Source organism: Erinaceus europaeus, chromosome 16 (assembly GCF_950295315.1).
Source record: "Erinaceus europaeus chromosome 16, mEriEur2.1, whole genome shotgun sequence".
NCBI lineage: Eukaryota > Metazoa > Chordata > Mammalia > Eulipotyphla > Erinaceidae > Erinaceus > Erinaceus europaeus.
In genome coordinates this window covers 8,205,234-8,228,290 of record NC_080177.1, presented here as the reverse complement: position 1 = coordinate 8,228,290, position 23,057 = coordinate 8,205,234, and the positions used below count along the sequence as shown (strand labels likewise).

At 42.6% G+C, this 23,057-nt stretch overlaps 1 protein-coding gene across 5 annotated transcripts in view; it reads right to left on the bottom strand.

Moving 5' to 3' along the window:
* The window catches only part of ICE2 (interactor of little elongation complex ELL subunit 2), a 68,150-nt gene extending 45,295 nt beyond the window's left edge, over positions 1-22,855 (bottom strand). For 2 of the 5 annotated variants that reach the window (XM_060174408.1, XM_016192854.2), the window contains exons 1-5: positions 22,786-22,841; positions 21,673-21,784; positions 18,649-18,753; positions 8,652-8,913; positions 6,101-6,220 (exon numbers count right to left, since the gene is read on the bottom strand). In XM_060174408.1, coding sequence (XP_060030391.1) covers positions 6,101-6,220; positions 8,652-8,913; positions 18,649-18,753; positions 21,673-21,713 — 528 coding nt within the window. In that variant the 5' untranslated portion in view covers positions 21,714-21,784; positions 22,786-22,841. Of the gene's footprint in view, positions 1-6,100; positions 6,221-8,651; positions 8,914-18,648; positions 18,754-21,672; positions 21,785-22,785 lie in introns of those variants that run through there. The other 3 variants (XM_007533863.3, XM_060174407.1, XM_060174409.1) reach the window with 3 other exon arrangements.
* Between the last annotated feature and the right edge of the window lie 202 nt (positions 22,856-23,057).

Below are 23,057 nucleotides of genomic sequence, written 5' to 3'. Positions count from 1 at the left end.
TAAAAAGAATTTTGGGTGGTCAGGTAATGCAGCGGGTTAAGTGTACATGGTGCAAAGCCCAAGGACTGGCATAAGGATCTGGGTTTCAGCCCTCGGCTCCCCACCTGTAAGATGATCACTTCACAGGCGGTGAAGCAGGTCTGCAGGTGTCTGTCTTTCACTCCTCCTCTCTGTCTTCCCTTCCTCTCTCCATTTCTCTCTGTCCCATCCAACAACAGCAGCAACAATAATAACAACAACAACAAGGATAAACAACAACAACAAGGATAAACAACAAGGGCTACAGGGGGGGAAAAAGCCTCCAGAAGCAGTGGGTTGGTAGTGCAGTAATAACACTAGAGGCAAAAAAATTATTATTATTTTTTTGTCCATACTTCCAAAGGGAGAGCGATGCTAAGGGAAGATGACCAGAGGGCTCTGAAACCCAATTCCATCAGGACCAAGAGATTGAAGAGGAAAAAAGGAAAGACATTCAGAAGCAGTAATAGGTGAAGGCGTAACATAGAAAAGAAGAGAACTCAGGATCATAGGAAAAAAATGGATAATGTGTATATGATAGTCAACCCCTATCTGTGACCATGGGAGGGCCACTGAAGTTTCCAGTGGAGGGAATGGGAACACAGAACTCTGGTGGTGGGAACGGTGTGAAATTGTCCCCGTTATTTTGTAATTTTGTAAATGACTAATAAAAACAAATTAATTTTTAAAAAAGCACGCTGTAATGAATCCACTAGTATAAGCCACCCTCTTCATCCTAAAAGAGTAATCAGAGATAAAGGCAAATTCAGAGATGAAGAAATAACAAATAAGCAAAATATTTTTTATAGTATAAGCCAAATAAGGGTAAGACTATTACCTTAAAAAAACTAAAAAGAGAGAACAACTAACTATCAACTTAAAACTGCATAAAGCAATCTTTCTAGAATAAAAACAAATTAAGGGGTTGGGCGGTAGTGCAGTGGGTTAAGCGCACGTGGCATGAAGCGCGCAAGGACCGATGGAAGGATCCAGGTTCCAGCCCTCAGCTCCCCACCTGCAGGGGAGTCACTTCACAGGCGGAGAAGCAGGTCTGCAGGTGTCTATTTTTCTCTCCCCCTCTGTCTTCCCCTCCTCTCTCCATTTCTCTCTGTCCTGTCCCACAACAACATCATCAATGACAACAATAATAATAACCACAACGATAAAACAAAAGCAGCAAAAGGGAAAAACAAATGGCCTCCAGGAGCAGTAGATTCATGGTTCAGGCACCAAACCCCAGCGATAACCCTGGAGGCAAAAAAAAAAAAAAAATCAAACTATTTCTGTGCTAGGCTGCTTGTGTAGTGGTAGAGCTGTGGAGTCACAAACAAAGTATCCCGAGTTCAATCCCTGGCATCATATATGTGATTCTACATCTCATTAAAAATTAATAAAAATATTCCCAGGTATACATTTTATAAAAAGGAGGACATTATCACAAGAGACTATCAAAGTAACAGCTAGGTCATAGAAGATCTCAGGAGTAATGAAGAGAGTCTCATAGACTGGAGGAGAAATAGATATTTTTAAAAAGTGATTTTATAGGTAAATTAAAACATTCACCATATAAAACAAAATGTGATTTGGTTTTAAAAGAGAGAGAGTATTAAAGCATCAAGAGGAATGTGATTAAGATTCAAAAATAAACTCTTTTCTTTCTTTTTCTTTTCTTTTTTTTTTTTTTTACCAAAGTACTGTTCAGCTCTGGCTTACCTTGGTGTGAGGGACTGAACCTGGGACTTGAGAGCCTCAGGCATGAAAGTCTCTTTGCATAACCATTATGCTATACCCCCACCCAATGCACTCTTTTCAAACAGAGTAGAAAAGGGGTCAAGAAATTTGTCAGTGTGTGACAAAGGAATTCAACTGGGGAGAAAACTCATTGCAAAAATTCAAGAATAAACAGGAAGCAAACAGAAACCCAAATCTCAAATCAGTAAAGAGGGGAGAAGGGGAGGGAAAGTCACAGATACAAACAAGCAAAAATCGGCAAATATGGGTGCTAGCCTCGTGTGGATGAAGCTGAAGGGCTGCTGAGTGAAAGAAGGAAGACACCAAAGCTTGTGCCTGCAGCATTCAACGTTTATGAAAAGGCAGCTCTAACCCCCGGGCGGTGGAAAGCACATGGGTAGTTTCCTTGGTGGTGAGACAGAGAGCAACTTTTTGGTGTCCTGTGAATACTCCTTATCATTACAGTGGACCATGATCACAAACACACATTTGTCAAGGCTTAATGAAATTCATTTCAGATGACAGCTTTTATCTAAGATTATACCTTAATAAAACTGATTTAAACACTACAAGTGATTTAAATAGAGAGACTTTAGCGTGTAGTGGCTATCTGCTCTGCTCTAACAAAAGAGAGTACGGCTTTTGTTTAAGTAGAAAAGAATGAGGAAACATCTGGGGAAAAAAAAATCAAGCTGTTTTTCAGTAATTCTGTATTCATTGGTCTTGGCTGTTGGGAGTGTAATGTGGGATTAAAGCTTCTAAGACATATATGGTATGCTCTAAATATATACTTCCTGCCTACATTCATTTGTTGCGGGTTCAATAATCAGAGCCAGCCAAGGGAGTCAACAAGGAGGAACTTGATTAGCTTTAATGGGCCACAGAAAGCTGGTGGTCTTTAAGAAGTCTGGGCCCCAAACAAAGTGACTCTACAGTTTACATAGGGGCCTAAGGCTGAGAGCAGAAAGTGTCATAGCAGGAACTCCGAGGTTAAGAGGGTGGGACCGGCATAAGGATCCCGGTTTGAATCCTGGCTCCCCACCTGCAGGGGAGTCGCTTCACAGGCGGTGAAGCAGATCTGCAGGCGTCTTTCTCTCCTCCTCTCTGTCTTCCCCTCCTCTCTCCATTTCTGTCTGTCTTATCTAACAACGACAACATCAACAACAATAATAACTACAACAACAATGAAAAACAAGGGCAACAAAAGGGAACATAAATTAAAAAAAAAAAAAAAGAGAGAGAGGGTAGGACTTGAACCCATTGCTCTGGGTCTGTTTGCCTCAGTTGTTATCTTTTCCTGGTGTCTGGGCAAAGTTTAGCCTTAGGACTGAGAAGTTTTTTTGTTTGATTGATTTCTGTTTTTTAAATGATTTAATTATGAATGACAAGTCCACTGGATAACAAGAGGGGTGTAATTCCACACAATTCCCACCACCAGATTTCTGCATCCCATCGCCTCCATTGGAAGCTTTCTTATTCTTTATCCCTCTGGGAATACTGACCCAGGATCGTTACGGATTTAGAGGTTTTATGATCTGTCAGGAAGGGATGTACCATTCAGGGGGTTAGGGAGAAGGGGGGCTGTCTCCAGACCTCCTGTTATCTGGGGTTTCTTTTCCTTTCTACGGTTTGGTTACTTAACTCTTTTTTTGCCTGCATGGTCTCTTTTCCACTTCACATTGAAACATTCTCAGAGACAATAACCAATCCAGAAGCAGTGAGCAGGTGTAGTGCCTAGATCGTAGTCCCGAAATACCATTTTCCATGAAAAGAAACTAGGACTGAGACCAGAAATGGACAAAACGATCCTCCAAGTATAATAGGACAACACAACAAGACTCAAAAAGCTGATACCAAACTTGACGTTACTTGATCTTCAAAAAGAACAACAGTGGAATGAAACCCATCACACGTGCTTAATTTCATGATGTAACAGTGTTTCAAACAATGAATGCCTACAGCTGAAGAATAAAAAAGGAAGTAGTCATTTTCAAACTGGTATATAAAAAGAAAGCATCTAGTATCTTTCTGTTTCATGAACTGAGGGGAAAAAGTCAATGTGGGAAAGCCTATCTTAATAAAACTATTCTAACTAATAAATAAAATTAAGGGACTTGTGCAAATCTTGAAATTTTGCAAACGTAGCAAAAGGGAAAAAAAAAATCCAGGCACTGAACATCAGTATTTGCTGAAGTCACAGAAAAAAGACAAGCAGACGTGTGCCGACTAACGAAAAGAATACATCACCGTCTCAGTGTTCAATCCCTTTGGCAGCATTAGTGCTGATCAGACGTCTGGATCCCACTGACAATTTGCAAGGTATACTTAGGAAAGAAGGGCATGCTGAAAACATCATCATAAATATGTAAACTCCCAAATCTAGACTGGCAGGTTTTTGAACTGATAAAAATTGAAGTAAAAGGGATGGAGATAAAAGCTACTATTTATCAAGTAAAATAAAAAATCATTACCTATATAACTCAGTATCTTTTCTGTATTAAAAATGCAGAGGAACCACTATGTTAATCAGCAGATGGAAAATCCAATAGAAAAAAAAAGCGAAACTAGAAAAAGTCACAAGAAATGATCAGTAATGGTGCTATTGATAGAAATGATAGAATGGTGCCTGAACTTACTGTTCACACAGCACTGTGTTTTCTAGGCTAGTTAAAACTAAACTGAGTATAAACATCAACTTCTGAAGATAAGAAACAATGCAACTCTCCAATTCTGCATTTTTGAATTGCAGTTGGAATATGAATTGGCACAACCATCCCGAATAGCAGGCTGGCATCAATCAGCTGAAGTTGAAGACAGCTTCCATGAAGCAATTCCGCGACACCCAACAGAAACATGTACATGTGGCAGCAAGAAACACGTATGAGAATTTTCACAGGGACTTTTCCCCGGGATAGTTCCAAACTAGAATCCCCAAATTTCAGTCAACAGAATAAACTCAACGGTATACATCTACAGTAGAAGAGTGCCCAGAGAGATGATAATGAAGGAACTACAGCTGGACATAATATGGGAATCCTACAAACATAATAATCTCAAGAGACGAAGTCAAAAGACATTGGTTTGCATAAAATTCAAACCAAGGCTAAAGAAGTCAAAGAACCAGGCCAGGTGGTGGTGCACCTGGTTGAGCGCACATGTTACACTGCACAAAGACCAGGGTTTGAGCCCCCTGTCCCCACCTGCAGGTGAAAGCTTTGTGAGTGGTGAAGCAATGCTGCTGGGGCGAGATCTGAATTTTATGTCAAGAAATACATTTAAGGACACAAATATGAACAAGTTTGCTCATCTTAACATATAACCATGTAGTGAACACCGACTACATTCTCACTCAAGAAATAAGACGTTACCTGTGACCCAGGAGACCTCTGAGTATTCCTCCTGAATAATAGCATCTCCCTCCTTGAAGAAGAAGAAGAAAAAAAATCCCTGTCCTGTTTTAAATTTTTATGCTTATTTTCCAAAGGGTAGTTCTCTGACTTTTTTCCCTATACTTTGTGTTTATAGGATAGAGACAGCCAGAAATCGAGAGGGAAGGGGGAGACAGAGAGGGAGAGAGACAGAGAGACACCAGCAGCACTGCTTCACCACGCACAAAGCTTTCTACCTACAGGTGGGGACAGGGGGCTCAAACCCAGGTCTCTCCCTGTCTTCCCCTCCTCTCTCCATTTCTCTCTGTCCTATCCAACGATGACAGCAATAACAACAACAACTACAATTACTACTATGACAACAAGTGCAACAAAAGGGAAAAAACAGACTCCAGGAGCAGTGGATTCGTAGTGCGGGTACCGAGTCCCAGCAATAATCCCGGAGGCAAAAACAAATAAAATAAAATAAAATAAAATAAAATAAAATAAAATAAAATAAAATAAAATAAAATAAAATAAATACAATACTAAGACTGCTTTTGACTTGGCAGTTTATAGGAATTCTTCTGTTGTTATTGCTTATTTGTTTTATTACCAGAGGACTGCTCAGCTCTGGCTTATGGTAGTGCTGGGGATTGAACTTGAAACTTGGGGTCTCAGGCATGAAAGACTTTTGCAAGTTTGATAGCAGGGAAATTAAGGGTGGGGAGGACGAGAGAGAGAGACATCTGCAGCACTGCTTAACCACTAGTGAAGCTTCCTGCCTGAAGGTGGTGGCCTGGGGTTTGAATCCAAGTCCTTCTATGTACGTGGTAACTAGGTGTTTCACTGCCTGGCCTGGGAATCGTTCGTGCGCGTGCGCGTGTATGTGTGTCTGTGTATGATGGCTCAGCTGTGTTAAGAGAAAGAGAGGCAGAAAGAAAGTGAAAGAAACCATGGTACTGCAGCTTCTTTTCTCTTACCTCTGCAAAGAGACGAGACTCGTCAGTAAGCATATTATAATCCTGTGCGCATTTCTTAGCAGAATTCTGCAAAAACTTGAGGAATTCAGTAACTTCTTTGTTCACATGCTTTTTCATATCCTATTTAAAAATATATATATATGGACATAGTTTAGAATAAGAACATAACTAAAATATGCCTACTAGCTATCTCCCCCCAACTCTTCATCTGCACTATTCCAGCCTTTAGGTTCATGACTGGTCAACAATTTGATTGGCTTTAGATGGTAACTCTCTTTTCAGCCAGCAGGTTCCAGATGCTACCATAATGCCGACCAGACTTCCCTGGACAGACAACCCCACCAATGTGTCCTGGAGCTCCACTTCCCCAGAGCCCCACCCTACTAGGGAAAGAGAGAGACAGGCTGGGAGTATGGGTCAACCTGTCAACTCCCATGTTCAGCGGGGAAGCAATTACAGAAGCCAGATTTTCCACCTTCTGCATCCCACAATGACCTTGGGTCCATACTCCCAGAGAGTTAAAGAATAGGAAAGCTGGGAGTTGGGCGGTGGCGCAGTGGGTTAAGCGCACATGGTGCAAAGCGCAGGGACCGGCGTAAGGATCCCGGTTCGAGCCCCTGGCTCCCCACCTGCAGGGGAGTCGCTTCACGGGCGGTGAAGCAGGTCTGCAGGTGTCTTTCTCTCCCCTCTCTCTCTGTCTTCCCCTCCTCTCTCCATTTCTCTCTGTCCTATCCAACAACAAAGCAACGTCAACAATGGCAATAATAACCGCAACAAGGCTGCAACAACTAGGGCAACAAAAAAGGGCAAAAAATGGCCTCCAGGAGCGGTGGATTCATGGTGCGGGCACCGAGCCCAGCAATAACCCTGGAGAAAAAAACAAAAAAAAAAGAGTAGGAAAGCTCTCAGGGGAGGGGATGAGATACGGAGTTCTGGTGGGGGTAACTGTGCGGAGTCGTACCCCTCTTAACCTATGGTTTTGTCAATGGTTTCTTTTTATAAATAAAAAATAATAAATAAATAGTTAAAGAGCATATCCTATATAAAACATACAGACATACACTTCAGCAGTGGGAAAATGAGCCACCAACAGAATATGGCTTATAAATATATGAAAAATACTTACTTCCCTTACTAAGCACTACAAATTAAACTAATGTAAACGGGAGTTCATCATATTCTTTTAAAAAATTTAAATTAATTATCCTTATTTATTTATTGGACAGACACAACCAGAAATCAAGAGGGAAGGGGGTGACAGAGAGGGAAAGTCAGAGAGACACCCGCAACACGGCTTCGCCACTTGTGAAGCTTTCCCCCTGCAGGGACTGGGGGCTGGAAGCTGGGTCCTTGGCGCATTGTAGCATGTGTGTCAAGCAGGGGCGCCCCCACCTGGCCCCTCATTTTCTCCCTATCATTGTAGAGATGAAAAGGGTAATGTCTAAGGGCTGCGAGGTAGCTGTGTGATAAAGAGATCATGTATGGAAAGCGTGAGGCCATGGCTTGAATCTCTAACACAACTTGAGGGAGCAGTGCTCTGGTGTCTCTCATTAAAGTCTGTTTTGTTCTGGGATGTGGTGCAATGGATAAAGCACTGGATACTCAACCATGAGGTCCTGAGTTCGATCCCTGGCAGCACATGTACCAGAGTGATGTCTGGTTCTCTCTCTCCTCCTCTCTCTCATGAATAAATACTTTAAAAAATCTGTTTTAAGGCAAAACCTAGTGTTAGTAAAGACAGTATATGCATACATCTCATATAATACTGCTATAAACAAGCTGGTCTAAACTTCTTATACAATAAATGACCCATATAACTACAGAGCCAAGCCTTAAAAGCATATAGTTTTTTCTCCCCTAATAATCACTTCAAAAGATGTATCTTAAGGAGTGAACTGTAAGTATAAATAAGAGCTTGTAGCAAAAGTATTTGGCCTAGCATCATTTATATAATCAATTAATGTAATAGTAAACAATTATCTAAAATTGTTTCAGTGAGCTAAGTTTTTTTTTGTTTGTTTGTTTGTTTGTTTTTGCCTCCAGGGTTATCACTGGGGCTTGGTAACTGCACTAAGAATTCTCAGCTCCTGGAGGCTTTTACCCACTTTTAGTTGCCCTTCCTTGTTGTTGCTTAGGACAGAGAGAAATCGGGAGAAGGGAAGACAGTGAGGGGGAGAGAAAGACAGACACCTGCAGACCTGCTTCACTGCTTACGAAATGCCCCCTACACCATACACACAGGGATCCTCATGCCCGTCCTTGTGCTATGTGGGCTTAACCCGCTGCACTACCACCCGGCCCCAGCTGTGTAAAGTTCTAGTGCTAATATTTAAAGAACAGGAGTGAAACTAGTTAGAACCAGGGTGCAATGCCTGAACTGTAACACAGTAAAGTAATTACACAATGAATGCAATGTTATTAATTAAGTTCCTTAAAGTTCCCATTTTTAATATGATTGTTCCTAAAAAGATTAAAGAAAATTTAAAGTATTTCCTCACTCGTTTTTTATATATATATATATATTACTGAAGCTGAAAAACAGATTACATACCAGATATTGCAAGTATTCATTTTTATTTATCCCAGTGGCTTTGGAATTTGCAGGAATCTTTGCATATTTAACCAACAAGTCCACATAACTCCTCTGCTCTCTCTGTGAGAAATGAGAGAAACGAGGATAAGGCACTCTTGGTTTTGGAAGAAGAACCATTCCGACTGTGGTCTTAACTTTTTCCTTTGCTTGAGTTGCTGGATTAACTGGTGGCTCATTTTCTACAGAACTTGCTGAGGCATTCAAATTTTCTCCTATACGTCTGGAAAAAAAAAATACAATTTACAAATATATGCTTTTCACATGAAGATTACCATCATGGGATTTCATGATTCTCAATCACCAGGGAGAATATAGCATGATTAACACAGTGAATTCTGGGATTATTATCTAACTCTGCCACCTGCATTTTGATGTTTAGTCATTTGGTGTAAATTAAGTATTATGCAGGGTACGATCACACTATAAGCTTACCTTCCATTATCTGATCGAGAGCATGCTGTGTTATTATATGTAGACAAGTTATTCGATTTGAAAACTTTTCCTCTTCATTAAAGAGGGGTAAACCACTCCTGCCAACTATATGTGTAAGCACTTGGTCATTTATATGTTATTATAACTCAAGTTGTCATTTAAACTTTAAATTCTTAAGTAAGATATTTCAGTTAACATGGTGAAAAGGAATTTCTGAAAGTAGGATATGAGTGAGGCCTCAAACTGGAAGTTAATACATCCACTAAGCTTCTACAAGTCTGGTTTTCTCTGCTTCAGTTATCCCAAGAATTCTACCTCTGTGTATCAAACTTTATGGAAACAAGAGTAGTTTTCAAAAAGTAGTTTTCATGTGCACTGCTGAGCTGATGGACATTTCTGTAATTTGTATGGGTGCAAAAGAGAAATCTTGGCATATCAATGATGTAATATGGTAGGCAAGAAAGTAGCAGCTGGGAGTCAGGCGGTAGCGCAGCGGGTTAAGCACATGGCGCAAAGTGCAAGGACCAGAGTAAGGATCCTGGTTCGAGCCCCCAGCTCCCCACCTGCAGGGGAGTCACTTCACAGGTGGTGAAATAGGTCTGCAGGTGTCTATCTTTCTCTCCCCATCTTCCCCTCCTCTCTGTCCTATCCAACAATGACATCAATAACAATAATAACTACAACAACAATAAAAAAATAAGGGCAACAAAAGGGAAAATAGTGCTAGTTTTATTCTCAACTGACGACATCTTCCCAGACAATCCCTTGGTCCACCTCTATGTTAAGTATTAAGCTCAAGTAAAAATTACTGAAGTCATAAGCCCCTAGGAATATACCTAAAATAGAATTCTTGGCTTGTTACTAAGAATTCTATCGCCCAACCGCCTCCCCCCCAACAGTGTTTTTAAGTATTTGGTCAATTAATTTCAATCAGGTGGGTAATGGAGGCGCCTTGTGTGTGTGTGTGTTTAAAATAAGTGTCTGTTATGAAAAGTGGAAGGGTTCTGGCCCAGTGAGGTTGAGAACAGTTCAGCTAGATCTGTGTGTGGACAAGGGATGAGCTAAGCCCCATCTAAAACTACCTCTGATATTTTGGAAGATATTTATTTTATTTATTCATTCCGTATCAGATAGAATCCCCCACCCCAGAGGAAAAGTGTGTGTGTGAGAGTATGTGTGTGTAAGAAGCCAGAGCATCCCTGTGACACATGCAGTGCTAGGTGTCAAATGAGCTCTACTGGCTGAGCTAGTTCTCCCCCACCAATTATGAATTTAAGTCAGCTTTATAATACTGTACTAAATATGACAACTGTTGTCCCCCTCACCCCGCCCCCAAATCATTAGAAAAAGATTCAGGGGCCCAAAGTAAAACAAAGTGCTCAAGACTATGCAGAGCTAAAGAGAAAGAAAGAGAGAGGGGGTGGAAGGAAGGAAGGAAGGAAGGAAGGAAGGAAGGAAGGGATAAAAATCAAGCGTGAGAGAAAAATATTTTGGAGGTTTAAATTATGCAGAGCTAAAGAGAAAGGAAGGGAGGGAGGGAGGGAGGGAGGGAGGAAGGGAGGGAGGGAGGGAGGGAGGAAGGAAGGAGTGAGCTGGGAAATTGTGAGGATGTGGTAGAGCCTGCAAGGGCTTGACCTGAGGAGTGTGTCTATCCTGTCATTCTGTCTCTCTACCACCGAGAGGCTGAGCAAGGAGGGACAGCCCCAAAGGTTTGCCCCATCTTATCAGACTCCCTGCCTCACAAAGCACCCCGCATTCCTGACACTATGGCCATTAGATAAAAAGGGAGAGATGTCGGGAAATTGTGAGGAGCCTCACAAAGCACCCTGCATTTTTCTGCCTCCAGGAGCCTGGCATTCCTTAAAACATTAAGCCAGCTACCCTGCTCCACCCTGCATTCCTGATACTATGGCCTATCTACATAATCATTGTTGGGCCTGAAAGATCCCCACCCATTCCATTCCTTTGATCTATCTTCTTTCTACCCTCAAGACCCTCCCTGCCCACAGGATATTATTAGTCTTACCAGTTAAAACCCTCGCAACACTTGCTAAGGAAGTTCCTACCTTTCTATCTCTTTTTGCCTTTCTCTGTCCCTTTCCTAGCCATTTCTGTTTCGGGCTTGCCACTACAGGGTCTGCCCTTTAAAAGCCTTGGCTCTCTGGTCAATAAGGAATTGCACTGCCTCACCGCCACGAGTCTGTTTCTGAGTCATCTCCCTCGCATCGCTGAGGGAGTAGCAGCACAGGCTGGCTCTGGTCGAGTTCTCTCCAACCCAGAGAGTACGTGCCTGGGAAGAGGCACCCCCATGTTAGCCTAGCAAGAAAGAAAGAGAGAGGAAGGAACGAAGGGAGGGAAGGAGGGAGAGATAAAAATCAAGCGAGAGAGAAAAATATTTTGGAGGTTTAAATTAGGATGCTTAGGTTGACACGGATAATAAAACGGGCAAAAGAAGACACACTTAGTGACAAAAGTTTCTTCGGTGACTATATAAAAATAAGCATATTTTAGGTTAACAAAATGAATATTAACTGCTGATCTTGGGAGAAATGTATTCCGGCAAATTGATTCCTCACTAGAAACTGTCTTGAGAGCTATTCAAACCTCACGGTATTGTGTCCTCGACTCTTACCAATACTGCTTCACAGCTGTCTCTCTGAATATGAGGATGTGTCTGTCCTGGTGGCACAAGCTGGCAAATTTAATTAAGCTGCTGTAGCAACAAGATGCTGACTCAGATATGTCAGCGCAGGAGTGTCAAGAAATCCGAGCAGTTGAAATTGGCTACGTTCAGCAAAGAGTGAGATGGCAGCACATCAAGATCATCTCTCTGTGCAGTGCTGACAAAAATCTTCATCTGGGTAGGAGCCAAAAGCATCTGACAGGGTTTCTCTATCCACATTTACAGCATTATATTTTATTTCAGCTGATGGTTTGAAGCTTTTCCCCTTCATTTTGTCGACCACACTTTTCTCCCCTTGCACTTCAAGCTGCCATGGGGGGGGGGGGGGACAGGGCAGAATTCAAACTTTTAGTCTCCTGTGCCTTAACTAGCATCTTGAAGTAATATTTGGAAATGCAGCTGCTAGTCTCCATGTAATATTTACTTGTCCCACCTCTGAACTTGAGTTATTTTTGTTTTGTTTTGTTTAAGATTTTATTTATTTACTCATGAGAAAGAGGAGGAGAGAGAGAAAGAACCAGACCATCACTCTGGTACATGCGTTACCGAGGACTGAAGTGGGGAACCTCACGCTTGAGAGTCCAGTGCTTTGTCCACTGAACCACCTCCTGGACCACGAGTTACTTTGCATTAGACATATTAAGAGTCATATGTACGTATACATTTCATTCTCAAGTAGTATTAGCCCTGTTGATTTAAAGCTCAGTTCCAGGTGTATTGGCAAAGGGGCCAGTGCTATTATACTAAGGAGTGGATTTGCAGATTATACTATTGGCAGTTATTTTCTTGATAGAAAAATCAGGAAGAGTGTAAATTTTTGTACCCCTATTTTTTTAAAAGATTTTATTTATTTATGAGAAAGATAGGAGGAGAGAGAAACAACCAGACATCACTCTGGTACATGTGCTGCCAGGGACTGAACTCGGGACCTCATGCTTGAGAGTCCAAAGCTTTATCACTGTGCCACCTCCCTGACCACTGTATCCCTATTTTGTATTGATTGTGTTCTTTAATGTACTTTTTAGAATTACCGATACTTTTTTCTTTCTTTTAAAAAAATATTTATTTCTTTTTGTTGCCCTTGTTGTTTTATTGTTGAAGTTATTATTGATGTTGTTGTTGGATAGGACAGAGAAATGGAGAGGGGAGGGAAAGACAGAGAGGGGGAGAGAAAGATAGACACCTGCAGACCTGCTTCACTGCCTATGAAGCGACTTCCCTGCAGGTGGGGACCGATACTTTTTTTTACCAGAGCACTACCCAGCTTAGGTTTATGGTGATGCAGGGGATTGAACCCGGAACTTTGGAGCCTCAGCTTCATTTGGCAGAGCTTTCCTAGGCAGGAGACTCAGGCCCCAGTGCAACATGGGAGCAGCATGGATGGCATGAGTGGAGCTCCACACATGGTAGAGTGGTGCTATGGTATTTCTCCTGTTTCTCCTTCTCTCCTATGTCTTTAAATGAAAAGAGTTTGGGAGGCAACTTGGTGGTATTCCATGGTGTGCACAAGACGCTGGGTTTATTCCCTGACATGGGGGGGGGGGGACGGGCAGGAGGTGGCGCACCTGGTTGAGTGCACATTACAATGTGTAAGGACCAGGGTTCAAGCCCCTAATCCCCTCCTGGAAGGGGTAAGCTTCATAAGTAGTCAAGCAGTGTCGCAAGTGCCTCCATCTCTTGCCCTCTTACCTTGCCCTTCCCTCTTGAATTTTTGGCTGTCTCCAAAAACTCAATAAGTAAAAAATTAAAAAAGAAAGAAAAAAAAATACACCAAGACTCTGGGCCCTAGGTTCAATCCCCAGCACTACCATTAGTCAGAGTTGAGAGTGCTCAGGTCTTTCTATCTTTCTGTCTACCTCTCTTCATTAAAATAGAATGTGTGTATGTGTGTGTAGCATAACTTGAATAACAGGCAAATGCTTACATTTAGTAGACAGAGAAGAAGTGAATGAAAGCTCTACCTTGTCAAAAGCATTCTCAGAGGTATTAGGCCCACCTTATGGGTAGACAGCATAATGGTTATGCAAAGAGACTCTCCAAAGTCCCAGATTCAATCCCCTGCACCACCATAAGCCAGAGTTGAGCAGTGCTCTGGATAAAAAATAAACAATAAAGTGTCAAAATTTCCTAAAAAGAACACAAAATTGGGATACAAAAATTTATACTCTTCTGAGTTTTTCTATCAAGAAAATAACTGCCAATAATACAACCTGAAAATCCATTCCTTACTGTAATAAAACTTAATAAAACCTAAGATCAGCACAAAAGACACAATGTAACAATATTTTTTATCTTTTTTTTTTTTTTTCTGTAACAGTACCATTATTTTGTACTAAGTAGATACTTAAAGAAAACCAAACATATTCTAAGGAAAACAAGTTTGGGCTTTTAAGTATATCCAGTGTCCAGCAGAATCTCAGCTCCTCACACAGCCGAGGCTGTCAGACACACTTTGACGATGCTGAATACAGCCAGGTGTGAGAAGAATTACTAAAATGATTAAGAAGCTGAGGTACGATGAAAATTAATAGAAAGTTTGTGTTTAAAAAAATGCAAGCTGAAATGAAAGTCAAAGTTTTTTTTTGTTTTTTTTTTGGTAAAGTAAATAGACTAAGTCCCAGGACAGTAGAATTGGTAGACTTTTAAAATTTCTTTCAAATAAATAAAAACAAGTCTTTAATTAATTGATAAAACTGACATTTGCAGGGTTAGGGACTGAAAGTAGAACCTTCTTCTTTTCTTTAAATTTTTATGTATTTTTATTGATTTATTCCCTTTTGTTGCCCTTGTTGTTTTACTGTTGTGGTTATTACTGTTATTGTTGATGTCGGTGTTGTTAGATAGGACAGAGAGAAATGGAGAGTGGAAGGGAAGACAGAGAGGGGGAGAGAAAGACACCTGCCGACCTGCTTCACTGCTTGTGAGACGGTCCCTGTGCGGATGAGGAGCAGGGATCCTTATGCAGGCCTTTGTGCTTCACACCATGTGTGCTTAACCTGGGCTCTACCACCCTATTCCCTCTTCTTTTTTTAAGCAGAACATTGTTCAGCTCTGGCTTATGGTGGTATGGAGGATTGAACCTGGGACTTTGGAGCCTCAGGCATGAGAATCTCTTTGCATAACCATTATGCTATCTACCCAGCCCTAGAAATTAGGACCTTATGCATTTTAAGTCAAGCACTCTATCAGTTGAGACACTTATCCAAACTGGTAACAACTTTTTTTTTTTTGCCTCCAGGGTTATTGCTGGGCTCAGTGCCTGCACAACGAATCTACTGCTCCTGGAGGCCATTTTTTCCCTTTTGTTGCCCTTGTTTATTGGTGTTGTTATTATTATTATTGTTGTTGAATAAGACAGATATGGAGAGAGGAAGGGAAGACAGAGGGGGAGAGAAAGACACCTGCAGACCTGCTTCACGGCCTGTGAAGCAACACCCTTGCAGGTGGGGAGCCGGGGGATCTAACCGGGATCCTCCTGCCCGTCCTTGCGCTCTGTGCCACATGCGCACAGCTCACTGTGCTACCGCCGGCCCCTCTCCCCAATATTGTTTAACCTTCATTAGCTGACTTTATCGAAACAAAATGACACACTTTTGGCAAGGAGAATGTTTTCTTGTGAAACTGACTGGAAAAGAACGTTTGGAACTGTCTACTAACTACCAGTTCTGTTTGCTTTTATGTCACTATCATTTGGTGGAATCAACAAAGGGTCTTATTTAACATGTTACTGGCAATCTGACAATATCGTGATGTGCCACTTAACAGCATTTCAGTCCACAAAAGCCTGTGTACATTACAGTGGCCCTAATAATTTAGACCACGTAGTCTAGGAGTGTACTACGCTGTATCTTTAGGTCCACCTAGCTACACTGACATTCACACTAAAGTAGCATTACCTAGTCGTGCATTCCTCCAAATGTATCTCCACTGACAAACAGAACATCACTGGATCTGTCAAGAAAAGAATACATGCATACCTACCTTTCACTTAATAGAAATTTCTCAAAGCTCAGGGCTAGAAGGATGCTCAGGGGATCAGGTGCAGACAGCTCTCCCTCCCCCTCCCCCACCTGTACTCCTGTGCCTTACTGTGTAGGAGGCCCTGAACTTGAGTCCAGTGCTCCAAGGGTGGCGAGTAAGTGCTGGGGACACTCTTCTTTCTCTGTCTCCTCTTTACATAAGGAAAGAAGGCTAGGGTGGGGGGTAGATAGCATAATGGTTATGCAAAGAAACACTCATGCCTAAGATCCCAGAAGTCCCAGGTTCAATCCCTCCCACCACCACCACAGGCCAGAGCTGAGCAGTGCTCTGGTTAAACACACACACACACACACACACACACACGCACACGCGCGCGCGCGCGCACACACACACACAGTGGTGGTGCATCCAGAGGAGCATGTGTGCATCCAGAGGAGCACGTTATCATGTGTGAGGAGGACCCAAGTTTAGAGTCTCCCCCAGTTTCCACCAGTGTGTGTGTGTGTGTGTGTGTGTGTGTGTGTGTGTGGGGTAGGAGGGTTCAGAGGAAGCTTAAAAAGTGGTGGAGCAGTACTGCAGGTGTCTTTTTTCTTGCTGTCTCTATCAGAATAAAGGAATAACAAATGGGAGAAGAAAGGCCATTCGGAGTGGTGGAACTATGCAGGCACAGAACCCCAGTAACAGCCCTGCCCTGCTGGCAAAAAAAAAAAAAAAAGGGGGGGGGGTTGGGTGGTAGCGCAGTGGGTTAAGCACACGTGGTGCAAAGCGCAAGGAGGAAGGATCCTGGTTCAAGCCCTGGCTCCCCACCTGCAGGGGAGTCGCTTCACAGGCGGTAAAGGTCTGCAGGTGTCTGTCTTTCTCTCCCCCTCTCTCCATTTCTCTCTGTCCTATCCAACAACAATAGAATCAACAATAATAATAACCACAACAACGGTAAAACCACCAGGGTATCAAAAGGGAAAAAACAGCCTCCAGGAGCAGGGTCATTCATGGTGCAGTCACCAAGCCCCAGCAATAACCCTGGAGGCAATAAAAAAAAAAGTATCCAATGATAGAAAGTTATGGAAAAGAATGAGATCAGTGCATACACAATAATTAGGAAAGATAACCAAGATAAGTTAGAAGGCACGGGGAAAGAAAAAAGTGAAAATAATGTCCACTCTGCTCTCGTGGTATGTAAAGAGGGATATTTAATGTGCATGTGTATTATAACGTGCACATACAAGTTACAGGCTGAATAGGTTCCACAGATTCTCAAAAGAATCAGATACAGTGGTCCGGGAGGTGGCACAGGGGCTAGGGCACTGGACTCCCAGGTATGAGGTCCTGAGTTCGATTCCCAGCAGCACATGTATCAGAGTGATGTTTGGTTCTTTCTCTCTCCTATATTTCTCATTAATAAATAAATAAAATCTTAAAAAAAAAATAATCAGATACAAAAGTTTATGCTCGGGAGTCGGGTGGTGGCGCAGCAGGTTAAGCGCACGTGGTGCAAAGCACAAAGCCCGGCTTAAGGATCCCAGTTCAAGCCCCCGGCTCCCCACCTGCAGGGGAGTCGCTTCACAGGCGGTGAAGCAGGTCTGCAGGTGTCTATCTTTCTCTCCCCCTCTCTGTCTTCCCCATCTCTCTCCATTTCTCTCTGTCCTATCCAACAACGACAACATCAATAACAACAATAATTACAACAACAATAAAAAAAAAAACAAGGGCAACAAAAGGGGAAATGAATAAATATTTTAAAAATTAAAAAAGAAAAGTCTATGCTCAAAGTGCAAAAAAAAAAAGTATTTCTTAAAAGCTCCAAAGAATTGATTGGTGAACGAGTACAGTAATTCTGAAGACATATGTGGCAAAAGGGTCTGAGAAAGCACAGGCCATCCGAGAGGCATGGCTCAGCGCTAAGAGTGCAGACCTGCAAACATGATGCCCCCAGGTTTGATGTCCTACACTGTAGAAGCAAGGGCAGCACTCAAGTCTCTGTCGTTATTTACTTTTTTAAAAAAAATAAATGGAGCCATCTTAAAAAATGAAACGCAAGTTGATAAAAAATAAAAAGGAATCACCATAAAATAATAGCTATAATAGAATAGATATTGCCAATCACAAAGGAAAGAAAAGTTTCTCTAGAAAGCCAAACAATGAGAAGGGAAGATATTAGTGATCTTAACATAAGTGGCAGAAAAATCTCTGGCAGTTCAGAAATTATTTATTAAAATAGCAAATATATACACCGTCGAGCCAATTAATTCAATATCTGTGACTTTATCTTTGAAAAATTATTACAAAAGGTTGAACATGTTATTTACAAAACACTTTGCAATAATGGGACCAGCAAGATGAATCAAAAGTTTATTTACACAACAAACATATAAGCATCAAGAAAACCAAGACAAATGCATGAGTATGTAAAGACATACAGGCGCCAGGCAGTGGCGTACCTGGTTGAGCGCACACATTACAGGGCACAAGGACCCAGGTTCAAGCCCCTGGTCCCCACCTGCAGGGGGAAAGCTTCACCACGAGTGGTGAAGCAGGGCTGCAGGTGTCTCTCTGTCTCTCTCCCTTTCTATCTCCCCTCCCTCTCAATCTCTATCCAATAATAAATATAGATATTAGACATGCAAAATATTATTTTTACTGTAAAAGCAAGTATAGAAAACATCTTTACAGAATTACAGTGTGATCTCACTTCAGTTTAAAACATTATATATATGTTATGTTATATATATGTTTTATATATATATATATATATATGTTTATGTGTGAAAAGACATTGTCTAACAGTGAAAATAGATACCAAATTACAACTCTCAGAAAAAACAACAGTTGAGTGTAAAAACAACCAAATAAACACAGTACCTGCTAGATAGAATGTGCAGCTCTTTTAAACTCAGAGCCATGGAATGATCCTTGTAATTTTCTCGAGAGAAGTATGTCTGAAGGCCATTTTTGGGAGTAATGTCCCTGTGAAACAAAGTGATTTACTTTTATTTGACAACTCGTAATCTCATGCTAGATTAAGCAGCATGATACAACTGTAATTTATAAATATATGACTTCCACATCCCCTATCTCAGATAATCACTCCTTAATAACTATATCATGCACCAGATGTATGAGGTCAGCTGTTCTATTTTTCGGATGTTTTTTAGCCTCTGCCTATTCTGAAATTTCCCACATTTCCCCTTAAGACCCAATTTAATGTCAGAGACACTGAGAACAGATTGTAGCATAAAAGGGTTTTGTCTCGGGCAGGCTCTGTACATAGAATTACAAAGTATGGCAGGGGCTCTGGCGGTAGCACAGTGGGTTAAGCGCCTGTGGCGCAAAGCGCAGGGACCGGTGTAAGGATTCCGGTTTGAGCCCCCGGCTCCCCACCTGCAGGGGAGTCGCTTCACAGGCGGTGAAGCAGGTCTGCAGGTGTCTGTCCTTCTTTCCCCCTCTCTGTCTTCCCCATCTCTCTCCATTTCTCTTTGTCCTATCCAACAACGACATCAATAACAACAGTAACTACAACAATAAAAGCTACAAGGGCAACAAAAGGGAATAAATAAAAAAAAATTACAATGTATGGTAGGGGGTCAGGCGGTAGCACAATGGGTTAAGCGCACGTGGTGCAAAGCTCAATGACCCGCAGAAGGATCCCGGGGTTTAAGCTCATGGCTCCCCACCTGCAGGGGGGCCACTTCACAGGCAGTAAAGCAGGTCTGCAGGTGTCTGTCTCTCCCCGTTTTCCCCTCCTCTCTCCATTTCTCTCTGTCCTATCCAACAACGGATGACATCAACAACTATAATAATAACCACAACAAGGCAACAAAAGGGGAAAAAAGTGGCCTCCAGGAGCAGTGGGTTCATGGTGCATGCACTGAGCCCCAGCAATAACCCTGGAGGCAAAAAAAAAAAAAAAAAAAGAATTACAATGTATGGTTATTAAAAGAAAATGTTTCTCAACTTACTGTTGTTTCATGTACTATTATGTTGGGTCAAAAGACATTATATAAAAACTGAGTATTGGGTGGAAGTAGATAGCATAATGGCTATATAAAGAGACTCTCATGCCTGAGGCTCCAAAGTCCAAGGTTCAATCCTCCCCCACTCCAAAAATAAAAACAAAAAACTTAAGCTGACAAATGTGAGGAAGATGTGTGTTCCTTTGTGTAACCCCCTTCACACAGATAATTCCTCATAACCCCACCCCCATTTAGAGAGCAGCACTCAATATTTTCCATCTAGATAAGTATCCAATAAATGCCAGCTGAATGAACTCAAACATTTTTAAACACTATTAACCATGAATTCAGGACAAAGCTCATTAGGGCTGTGAAAAAGGATTATCCCAAGGCCACAAAAGTCATTAAAATGCTTTAAGCCGGAAGCGGGAGGTGGCGGAAAGCACAAGGACCACTGTAAGGATCCCAGTTCGAGACCCCGGCTCCCCACCTGCAGGGAGTCGCTTCACAAGCGGTGAGGCAGGTCTGCAGGTGTCTGTCTTTCTCTCCCCCTCAAGCGGTGAGGCAGGTCTGCAGGTGTCTGTCTTTCTCTCCCCCTCTCTGTCTTCCCCTCATCTCTTCATTTCTCTCTGTCCTAGCCAACAACAATGACAACAATAACTACAACAATAAAACAACAAGGGCAACAACAAAGGAATAAATAAATAAAATCAGTATTTAAAAAAATGCTTTAAACCACATCTGGTTTCAAATGGCATAAGAGCAAATGTACCACATCGGAACATATACTTTATGGCAAGAAGCATTAATGTGATTACTTCTGAAATTTTACAAACAGAACATTCTAGAAATAATAACTTCTGGCTGGCCCATTTCCCAAATGGGGAATTCTAGCTTATTTGAGTCTTACTCGTTTTTTTTTTTTTTTCTTTTTAAGGTGCCTGCATTAAAAAAAAAAACAAACAAAAAGCACCTATGATTAAGGTATAAATAGTAAAGTTAGAATATCTGATGTGCTCTGCACCAGTATAGTTTCTTATTACTTGTTACAGTGCTGTTTGTGACATCTCATTAATTTCTAGGGATTTTGATTATCATACAGAAAGTCACGGGTCTCAAGGGGAAGATGTTCAAGGGGCCTTGCTGGCAATAATTACATATTTATGGGCTGACTCTTTGAGTCTGACACTATTTGAACAATCTTTGCAATCTCTTGAAACGTCTGTCTCCTCCCTGTGATAGCAGAGGGCAGATGCTGGGTGACTGTGTGTGAACCTGAGCCAGCATGAGCGTGAGCTCTTTACAAGGTCACTGCTACTTAAGGAAGGTCTCTATCTGTGAAGCTCCCATACACTTCTTCAATAGTCTGCACGTTTACATTACTTGACTCCACTGTAGCAAAAAGAAGCTTGTCTGTCCCTACCCTAGGGTCCTTTTTAGCACCTGTTCAGAAATGTTCTTGGACATTAATTCCAGCATTTTTCCTTCACGAAGAGATCAACAATAAACACACGATGGACTCATATCTAACTAACAACGATCCGAGTATTCAATTGGTGCCACTTCAGGAGAGAAAAGTGCTGTCAGTTATAATGCACAAGTGCTCGGGATATCAAAATGGGGTACGTTCTGAGACCTTGAATTTATCTTCAATTTCTCCCAAGTTTTCTTTCTTTCTTTCTTTCTTTCTTTCTTTCTTTCTTTCTTTCTTTCTTTTTTTAAATCAGAGCACTGCTCAGCTCTGGCTTATGGTGGTACAGGGGATTGAACCTGGGACTTGAAAGCCACAGGCAGGAGAGCTTGTTTGCATTATGCCATCTACCCCTGCCCCCCAAGTTTCTTTGGGTCAAAAAAAACTCTCCTAATGCAGCCAGCCGCTCTATTTCAAGCCTCCCTGGGGGTGGTGGTGGTTTATAAACAGATGTTAACTCACCAGTTCAGCCTTGATTCACCCATGGTCACCATGGAACTCATATTCCTAGATCTCTGCTTCACTCTAGCTCACAATTCTGGTATCTAGTTTCAGCGCAGGCTTTCTCCAGAATCTACACTCAAAACATGAGTGTGGAGGGGAAGAAAGAAAAAAAAAAAAAAAAAAAGAAGAAGTCAATATCAGAAGCAAGTGATTGGCTGGGTCAGGAGCTATTAACTCAGATCATGAAGAAATCTGTTCTGACACCACTTCTCAACTAAGAGGAAGGCCGAGACAAGACAGATGCAAGGCGCTGAGCAGCAGAACACTGATGCCAGAGGAGCCTTCCTGCACTCCATTTACGCCCGCAGTGTCACTCTCAGGACACACTCACAAGAGGAAATTACGAGCCCGAACAGAACGGTGTCCCCGGGGCTGATAGATCTGCTTGTGACGGGTCTGTTTTTTGTTTTTGTTTTTTTTTTAAATTCAGCTCGCTTCCAATTCCTAAATGCACGAAGAAAAGTCTGTGCTTCCGTTTCTGCAACTATCCACAATCACAGCACGGGACAGAAGCCCTCCTCCCCCCATCCTGGCTTCCCAGGGTCCTTCAAACAGAAGCTTTCATTTGCACAGCCAGAGAGCCAGGATATCCCAGTGGGGACTTCACTTTTTTTTTTTTGGGGGGGGGTCTGTTACCAAGACGACACATCTGGTTTGACCACCACCATGGTGCCCCTTCCACCATCCCCCCCCCCACCCACCCCCGGGCGGATTCAATGGAGCGCAGGGGATCAACCAGCCAGGTGCATTCAGGATCCGGATTCTGCACACGAGAAGGGCCTCACCAGCTACAATGAACTCGCTAAGAGGCTGAAGGAGGCAGCGTAGAAAAAGGGAAAAGGAATAACCCAGGTGTGTGTGGGGGATGGGGGTGGAGGAGCAGGAAGGACCCCCCAAAGAGGAGAGAATCAAGCTCCCCCCCGGGACAAGGAGAGGCAGCAGCTGAGCCCCGGGCCGCTCCTGGACGCCGCCATGTTGCCCCCCTCCCGCCGCTCGCGAGCGTGTCCGCCCGCGGGGTCACGCTGTCCCCGTCCCGACGCGACTCGGCCGCCCCGCCGCCTTTCCGCCCACCTCGTGGTCCGCCGGTCGCAGCCCTAAGCGGCTCGCGTTCACCCCACTGCTCACACTGTCGCACTTCCGGGCGGACGACGGTATTTAAAGGACGTGGTCACGTCATCTAGGCCCTGCGTGATGACGCTACTGGCGCGAGGTGGGCGGAGCCTCGGAGCCTGCCTTTCCCCCACTTGCCCGCCTCCTCTCCACTCTTTGGTGGGTCAAAGGATGTGCTGGCTGGGTGTTGTTCTAAAGTAGGGCAGCTTAGAGTGTTTTGCAGGACACTGAGA